The sequence below is a fragment of the Pyrgilauda ruficollis genome, unplaced genomic scaffold (genome assembly GCF_017590135.1).
Source record: "Pyrgilauda ruficollis isolate IOZ18807 unplaced genomic scaffold, ASM1759013v1 scaffold10, whole genome shotgun sequence".
In the NCBI taxonomy this organism is placed as follows: Eukaryota; Metazoa; Chordata; class Aves; order Passeriformes; family Passeridae; genus Pyrgilauda; species Pyrgilauda ruficollis.
The window spans coordinates 16,194,790-16,204,156 of record NW_024508101.1 but is presented as its reverse complement, the minus strand read 5'-3'; the positions used below and the strand labels follow the sequence as shown (position 1 = coordinate 16,204,156).

The 9,367-nt window shown below is 46.8% G+C and overlaps 1 protein-coding gene across 1 annotated transcript; it reads left to right on the top strand.

The window, feature by feature from the left end:
• Positions 1-407: 407 nt before the first annotated feature.
• CISH (cytokine inducible SH2 containing protein) lies at positions 408-9,152 on the top strand. Its single transcript, XM_041462744.1, has 3 exons — positions 408-905; positions 5,445-5,668; positions 6,155-9,152. Exons 1-3 carry the CDS (start codon positions 871-873, stop codon positions 6,655-6,657), a joined length of 762 nt encoding a protein of 253 aa, XP_041318678.1. The 5' UTR covers positions 408-870; the 3' UTR covers positions 6,658-9,152.
• Positions 9,153-9,367: the final 215 nt, after the last annotated feature.

Below are 9,367 nucleotides of genomic sequence, written 5' to 3'. Positions count from 1 at the left end.
GGGCCCCGCGCATGCGGCGGCGGCGCCCATTGGCAGCGCCCGGCGCGCCGGCCCCGCGTTCCTGGAAAGTTCTTGGAAATGGATCAAAGGCGTTTCCGCGAACACGCGCGGCGGCGGCTCCGCACGGCTCCCCTCCCTCCCTCCCCCCGGCCATGGCAGCATGGACGCGGCCGTGCTGGACACAGCTATTTATACCTTCTCTTTTTTTTTCCCCTCCTCCCCTCGTGGCTGATATAGGAAGAGTGATGCGAACACAATACGATTCCAGGAATTCCTCACTTCCTGGAACAGATTAAAAGGGACACACAAAAGATTACTAAGGAGGTTTGCCTTTTTTTTTTTTCTTTTTTTTCTTTTTTTTTTTTTTTTTTTTTTTTTTTTTTTTTTTTTGTTTCTCCCCTCCTTCCACGGAGCTTCATTTCTCCGGAGCCAGCGCTGAGACAGGTCGCTGCTCCGGCTCTTCCCGCAGCACTCGGGGAGATCTTATTTATTGGTACCTATTTATTAATATTTCAGAGTACTCTGTAGGAAGATTAGTTCCTCTTTAAATATATGTAATTTCCTTTTCTCTGGTTATTTTTTAAACTTTTTTTTTGCTGCTGTTTTCTGAAAAGCAGAACAAGAATACATTATTTTTTCTAAAGCACTGAGAGTGCACGCATTTTCTTGGCCAAAGTTGCTGAAGTCTTTGTCGGACAGCTCGTCTTCTGCTTGGCTTTTCCTGTCTCTGAAACAACCTGCAGAAGGGGCTTGCTGGGACCCGCCTGCCTTCTCTCACCGTGAACCCCAACTAGAGGCTGAACTCGCTGCTTCGGGGAAGCAAAGAAGGCAAGAAGAGAAGAAATCATTTCCCACCTTCTTGAAGACTTAATGCTTTTAAGTGACATGATCCTCTGTGTTCAGGGGTAAGATACTTTGCAGCCTTCTGTGAAAAGCTGTGCTTTGATAATTGTAATTAGGAAGGTTCTCTGTGACAGTTTTTCAGCTCCTGTGTGTTGCCATGTGTAACTGTAATGGAATGGGAATGACTTTGGCCGGCCGAGTGCTGAGCTCTGCGTGTCTGTCCTGTGTTGCCTGCGTTTTAGATTCCAAGGCCAAAATCATGGAACCATAAGTTATTTCTGTTTTCCGTGCTTTCTGCTGCTGAAAAACTACATGGTATTCAAAGTCTTTGGGAGAGTAAGATGGGTGTTGTTCAGTGCGGTGGACACGGTGCCAGTGCGGACACCAACCCAACACCATAGGTGCTCTCTAAAGTCCTTTTGGAATCAAGCTGCTTACAGGGAAAAACTTCCCTGGAGTTCAGGTGCTTTGGTCTATTTCTAAGGAGATATTTATGCTAAATTAATGTCAGTTTTGTGTAAGTTTAAGTGAATGTACACATACACAGCTTTCTGTAGAGTGAGAGCCACAGGGGGCACGCAGATAGTTCCACATCTGCCTTCAGGAGAACAGGTGACATCCAAATGCTTTCTCTGGTGTCAGTACTGATGTGTTGGCACTTCAGTGTCCCTGGACCAGCTTAGTTTATCAGCTGAGGAATACCTGGTGTGCAGGAATCACCTGGTATTTTTACATATGCTGCATACTTGGAAATTGTGAGCGTTTGTTTCAGTCTGAGCCATGATGTCAGATTTTCCTATCCAGTGTATAGTGGATTTTCCTCAGAGTAAAATCTTCCTTGTCTGCATGCAATGACTGAAGCATGGGGATTTTCCTGCCATTTCCTCCCCAAAATCTGTTCCACAGACAAGGAGAGCTCGTGTTTACCACTACTTTCCTACTGCGTGAGCGGTTTGTTTTCACTCTTATTTTCAGTCTGCAGCCGCAGTTCCTACAGCCATGGCGAAGGGAATTCAGTTTTCAGCTTGGCCTTTGGGAAACCCTTATCTGAAGCTTTTCTCCAGGGCAAATATACCAGAGCTACTGCTTTCCTTACCCACCAAGAACTTATTATAGAGCCAGATGTGTAGATGTTTTCATTTTAATGTCTATTTTGAAGGCCACTTATTGCTCCATTTTCATTATCCTCTAGGATTTAATATATCCTGGACTCCATACTCTCCATCCTATTCAGACCAAGCTCCCAATGGAGTGTTGGGATGCAGCTGATGGAAGGGAGAGCAGCTCACACTTTTTCTTGTAGTGTTTATGCTGTGTTATGAAGTTTAGTTTATCAGCACAGTAACTACAAAGCCAACATTAAATGGTATCAGACATATCTGATTCTCCTGAATTTTCTTGCCGTTCCAAGGCTTTCTGAAACACTAACTGCCAAAGCACAGTGAAGTTAATTTGCTGTTTCTCTGGAGAGTGCACCCAGACTCTGAGCTAGAGATGCCAAATTTCATATGGTTGTTTGCTTCCTCCACACAGCTGTTGTATGAACCCTTTGCTCTATTCAGTCCCGATTTTCCACGTCTTTCCTCTGCTTTCTCTCTTACAAGCACTATTTGCAAATCCTTTCTTTGCCCCACCAAAGGGCTGACTTTTTCATGTCAGCAGACCTTTTCCAACCTGTCCTTATCCCAGCAAACTCTTCTTAACCCTCTTGCAAAAGTTCTTGTGTTAAAAGCTGTAGTCTGCTATTACTTGCTGATCCCTCTGCTCTCCCATTCCTGTGCTTGGAGCTGCTCTGTTTGCTCCCAGCAGCAGCTCTCCTTTCTTCAGCCTGTGTACAAAGTTGTTTAGGACACCAGCACCTCCCAGTCTGTTGAAATTTCAATCCTTCTCCTCTCTTCCACCATGTTCCTTTGCGCCTACAGCCGCACTGGGAGGTTTTATAGGGGCATAAGGCCAGTGTACAGAAGGAAAATAGGAAATGTGTGAGTCCAGCCTTCCTCTGGCTGTGGTGGAAGGATCCCCACAGTGCCTGCAAGGGGTCTGTGCTCCTCCAGCCTCCCATGGCACAAAGTGTAAGGCAGCAGAGCACGAGTACAGTGGGAAAACTCATCTCAAGCACATGGGCTCTGTAAAAGAAATTGACTGACATTCACACAGTTGATGTGGTTTTTGGAGGACTGAACCGTGAACTGGTACAGCCCTTGAAAGTAACAACTTTCCTCCTGATTCGTGGCAGACATTTCCCTGTGTAGCTTTGCTATCTCTCCCTTCCTTCCCTGCCTCTCAGCCAATTCCTGATTTCCTCTCTGAAGTTGGTATATAAAAAGAAAAAAAGTTCCACGCTGTGAAAAATTTTCTTTATGTTCCAAACCTTTCTGGAAGGGTAGGCCAGAAAAATTTCCCAGGAGAAAATAAGTTCAGAGAGATTTGGCACTTGGACTGCAGTATTCGAGTTCTGGCGAGTGAATGGTGCAGGACTGATTTTCCTTAGTATCAGTCACAGTCATTTTCAGCTTAGGGAGCAGTTGGTGTGAGAGACACTGCTGTGCCAGCAGGCCCAGGACACCCTCCTTGCACAGCACCAATTGGTAATTAGGTTCCGCTCAGGCAAGGATCAGAATCACAGAACACTCTGAGTTGAAAGGGACTCACAAGGATGATCGAGTCCAGCTCTGAATGACCCATATGGGGATCAAGTCCATGACCTTGGTGTTATTTGCACCATGCTCCAAGCAGCTGATCTGGCTTATGGTCCTCCTTGTGCAAAACGGGGGGTAATGCAGAATTGGGAATCTCCTTTCCCCCAAAGAGACAGGTAGCTAGGTGTTTGTGAAGACTGTGACATTAAGAGGGAGACATCCAAATATCTTGAAAAATTGAGCCCTCAACACCTATAAATGTATCTCCAGGAGCATTTAAAAGAGAACTCAGAGCTTTTCCAACAATGATCTCCAGGTATAAAGATATATCCAGATGTACAAAAGCCCCTGAAAATGCAGGTCCTGTGATGAAGGGTCCCTGGTGAGGACAAGAACCAGCAATCACTTTTACTCAGCCTGGCTTCCTACCCATTAATAGAAATTAAGAAACATAGATTAGATACCATGAAAGCCAAGCAGGTCTCCTTCTTCTGAAATGTGATTTGACACATGGAAAAAGAAAGAATGTTCTTTCCCAAATACCAACATAATAGCAGAGGGTTTGCTATGTATTGTAAGGGCAAGAGTATCTCTCTGTAGATTTAAATTTGCCTTACCCTAAACCTCCTTGGTTTGTTTAGAAATGCAGAGATGTGGAACTGATCATGGCTCTCACAAGGTGTGAAGGTACTTTCAGTCCTCTCTAATCTACTTTCCTCCCACATCTCTTCTTGTTCTCTGCCCCATACTTGAGTCCCAGCAGTTTGAGGTGGTGGAGTGCAGCTATGATCAGGTGCAGGTCAGTTTACAACACATTTATTTATGTACCTGAAGTATCCCTGTTCACATAGAGCACAGGGAAGGAGGACAATCCAAAGGGAAGCACTTAGGACTTCAGCATCTCCTTCTGCTGCTCTTCAACAATGTGGGGAGGTGGCTCTACCCTGTGCCATCACTGCCAGCTCCAGTGGTGCTGTGGCAGTGTCACACTGAGTGTATTTCTATCAGGAATCTTCTCTTTAAAGTGTCTGAAAGATAGGTGTGTTGGGGATGGTGGGGGGATGTAACACAGGACATGCAGCAGGACAGGGGACACAGAGGCAAAGAGCTTACACGCCCTGGGACAGAAACTGATTTTTGCTCAGGAGCTTGCCTGGGAATGAAGACTTTCCTGGCCTCTGACATCCATCATCCCCTAGAGCTCTGCTTTCCTTTAGGAATCCCTGTGCTGCTGAGGAGGAGCACCCATGACCCATGAGAGCTCCAGGCTCTGTGAAGATGCATTTAGATGCTGAATACATTCACCACTTTAGGCCACAGGGGAATACGTGTTCTAGCAGCCTGGCCATGGCAGAGCCTCCTCCTGCAGTCCTGCAGGGATTACAGCCACACTGACTCCTCCATCAAGCTGCTGAATGGTGGGGTGGGTGTAGTGCACAGGCTTGGCTAAAACAAGAATTCCCACTGTTCTACGTGATCAGCTCACTCTGAGTTCTGACAGATTCATTTAGGATCAGGTCATCCTTGAGCAGAAAGTGCGTAGGACACAACCCAAGCTATTCCCAATTCTGCTTCTAATTATATTGCAGTAAATGACAATCCCACTGGCAGAAAGAGAAATGCTCCAACTTCGTAATCGTGTAACTGAAGCTGTGATGCTGTCGTAAACTTTACTGCCCCTGAAACTAATGTTAAAAGGTGGCATCTAAAAACTTCAGGTTCAAAATCATCGTAAATTGCAAGACTGACCACCTTCTATAAGGCCAAAGAGGCAAACTCACTGTCTCTGTTTCTAAGGGCTCATCTTTAGCTGTGTTCCTTCCTCCTCCCTTGCCTCTCAGAAACAATGGTGCTGAGGATCTGTTTGTAAAACATAACATGCTGTATAATGTGGCATGCACTGAACAGATCCTGCAACTGATTTCAAGGCAAGGAGAAATAGCAATGTGCCTTTCATTTCAGACCTCATCCTTTGCTGGCGGAGGAAAAGATCAGGACACTGTCACTCAGGGGCATTGAGGAATTGTCAGAGCCCATCATGCAGCCTCTCCCAGTTATGGCCTTCCAGGAGGAGTCTGCGCCTGCCCTTGCAGCTCCAGTTCCAGACAGCAACCCACCTCAGACACGGGACCCTGAAGAAGACCTTCTCTGCATTGCAAAAACCTTCTCCTACCTGCGAGAATCTGGTAAGACTCAATTGCAAAGTCACAGGGTCAGAAGGGTGCAGGCACCCAACTCCACAATCTCAGCATCAGGAAAAATCTCCTGATCCTACTTCAGACAGGAACCTGATTCTGTCACAGCCATGGCTGGCTCTTGTATACAGAGCAAGTCTATCTGCAGTCTCTACAAATTTACATCATTAACTAATTTATTGCTTTATCTTTTGTAACTGAATTGGGAGAAGAAATTGCAAAAAGCAAATTGCTTTTTCTCTGTAAACTGCAGCTGCTGCAGCAGCCGCCAGCCTCATGCTAAGCCCCAGCACAGCAATGGCAAGCATAGGCAGGAAACCTTTAGAACTTGGTCTTAATTTATGAAGGTTTTGCCAGCTCTGGCTCTGGTTGCTTCCCAGGCCCTTAACGTGGTTGTCTTCAAGGCTTCCCTAAATATACTGCCAGTCCTAGATTATGTTCTTTCCCTAACAAATTCTTTCTCGGATGTTTTTCCAGGTTGGTACTGGGGTTCCATCACTGCCAGCGAGGCCAAGCAGCATCTGCAGAAGATGCCCGAGGGCACCTTCCTGGTGCGGGACAGCACCCACCCCAGCTACCTGTTCACACTGTCCGTCAAGACCAACCGAGGGCCCACCAACGTGCGCATCGAGTACACTGACAGCAAGTTCCGCCTGGACTCCAACTACCTGTCCAAACCTCGCATCCTGGCCTTCCCAGACGTGGTCAGTCTTATCCAGCACTACGTCTTGTCCTGCACAACGGAAAGCAAGACCGAGGCTCCTTACCCGCCTCCGTCTCCTCTACCTCCCCTGCAGAAAGAGCTGGCAGCAGCCGCGGTACACTTGAAGCTGATCCGGCCGCTGGGCCGCAAGGACAGCATGCCCAGCCTGCAGCACCTGTGCCGGCTGCGCATCAACAAGTGCACGGCCGACGTGGAGCAGCTGCCCCTGCCCCGGCGGATGGGGGAATACCTGAAGCAATATCCTTTCCAGCTCTGAAGCGTGGCCCTTCTGTCTCAGGCAGGAACGAGAGACACAACCACGAGAACTTTGTGCCTCCATCCCACTAAAGGCAGGCACAGTGAAGACCTGATTATCAGCAGAGACTGCATCCATCTTTCCTTTCCCCTTCTCTTCACATCCATTCCAGCCCCAGGGAGGAGTGGGTTGTTTCAGTGAGCAGCGGGGCACCAGCTGAGCTCTGACCCTCGGGCTGTGCCGGCAGTGCTGGGAGAAGCTCTGCGGGCATGGCCACACTACTTGAATGTCAGAGTTGCTGTGACACCGGACATGTTAACATTGTTATTTTTGCTATTTATTTCCATGGCAGTTTCTCTCCTCATGGTATTTTTAAAGCACCTTTTACTTTATTATTTTTTTTGTTTCTTTTGTGGAATTAGAGATAGCATAAAGGCTCCCAGCCAACTGGCAGCTGAAACTCTTTGGGAATTTGGATTTGGATTCACATCCAAACAGCTTCTGTTTGAGCCTGTCCCTGTGACAGGTTACAGGAGTCCACATCCAAGCTCTCCTAGGCTTCTGGGGTATATGAGACTTGGATGACTGTGTCCAGACCCACCTCTACAGAGGTAAAGACTATTTGTTTTTTTCTTCCTTAGCTACAGAGGGTATCACAACCTCAGAGCACAGTAGGAACTCCCAGAGATGTGTGCTGCATCACTTGTGGACAGAAGACTTCTTTGAGGAAGCTCTTCTTCCTTAAGAGCTCTACCCAGAGATCTGGATAGTGAGGTTGGGCCAGGGAGCACTCATCCCATTTTTTTCCATCTTCTCCATCTCCAAAGGAAGTTTGTGACAAAACATTTCAAAAAAAGTAATTAGAAACCAAATTTTCTCATATGCAGGCAGAAGGATTTCATTTCAGAGCACCCTGTGTTTGGCTTCTGTTTTTAAAGTGCTGTTCCCTGACCTTGCCTTTCCTGAGACACAGGGCAAGAGCAGGGTCACCTCGAGCAGGGGCTCAGAGACAGCTCTGCTGGGCTGCACCAGTGACATGCACAGCTTCAGGATATTTATTTATTTATTTCTGGGGTAACACTTAGAGGCACCTCAGCCCACAGAGCTGTCCCTGCTCCCTGCTGCCACACTGCTGCATGCTCTGCTCCTGCCAGCATTAGTCACTGGCCACACAGCTTCTGCCAGCTCCAGGCTGGAGCACACACTGGAAAACACAATCCAACCTTTCTGTTTGCCAAGGTCCAGACCTCTCCTCCCCCCTGCTCTGACTTGCATGTTTGTTATCCATAATTAGGCTTTTGGCTCTGGGTTTCCTTCTCGCCCCCCATCCCTTTCACCCTCTGCAGATGAGGCAAATCGCTCCTCCCCTGCTCTTTTACACACAGGAGGGACAGACAGCAGATGGGATCTGCCCCAAACCAGCACACACAAGTTGCCCCTTCCTGTTCATTTGCTGAATCTCATCATCTTCCCAGCCTTGCCATTGAGTGAGAGTGGAGGAGGGAACAGACAGGTCTACAGAAATTACATGTGGCTTATTTTGCCCCTAAGACCCCCTGACTTGGTCTAGCATGAACCAAAATGAAGGATTCCTTGTTCATCCCTCCCTGGGACTCTAAGACTCTGTAAATCAGAATGGACAAACCTCCAGCTATAGCTGAGTGTTGGAAGAGAAAATGGAAAAAGATGGGATGGTGACCCAGGAGACAAACTCAGAAAATGGGTGAGTTTCTTCCACCCTATTTTAAAGCTGCCAAAAGGGACAAGATGGCCTGATATGCTTAGTCGGTGTCCTTTTTTTTTCTCTCCCCATTTATACAAGTTTGTGCTGTTGCAAGCTTTGTTTTTGATACTTTGATGATTGACAGTGTGCATGTGTGATGTCACGTTTGCTTTTTGGTATATCCTTCCCCCTTCCCCTCTGTGGCAGCAACCATGGAAAGGTACTGAATGAGAATGAAAATTTAGAAGGCAAGAAGGAAAACTTTTTTAAAAATAATATAAATGATAAACCACTGAAAAGGCTTCCTTTTATCCAAACACCTCTATCTGCCTGAGGACACTGGGAACAAGGAAACCATGGCTCTCCAAGGAGCAGCAGTGATCTCAGGAAGCCCACACAGCTCAGCCACAGGCCTGGTAACTACAGCTTGGGAAAAAATCAGTTGGAGAAATGTACAGCAGGAAAGGGCAGGTTTAGCTCTCTGAAACTTGCCTCCTGCTTGGTCTGTTCTCTGTTGGGGGTGATGGGGAGGTCAAGCTGTGGGTTTGACTCACTGCTCCAAGAGAGCCCAGGAGCTCCTGGCTGAGGCCAAACTGAAGGCTGTGAGCTCCCATGGGCAGGGACCAGCTCTGTTCTGTGTTTGTTCTGCATTTAGCACAGTAGGGATCTCTAGGTGCTACTGCAATACAACAAATAAACAATACTGTTGCTCCAAAAAGTCAGTTTCTTCTATCTTGAGATAGTTTGTTAAAAATTATTTGACTCTGGATTTTAAATAAACGTTTTAAATATACTTTAAAGCCACTCAAAGTCTTTGGTAAAATCCAAATGGATGAATTAATTTTCTGCTTAGAGAAATCCTCCCCAAGAACACAGGACAAACTCTTGACCATTTTTTTCAAACAAGACAAAAAGCCTTTCAACAAAAAGAAAGCCCTTCAGATGCCTGGGAAAATAAACACCAAAATCCTGAGTGTGGGCCTGGTTCCTGCTGCACACAGATGAGCA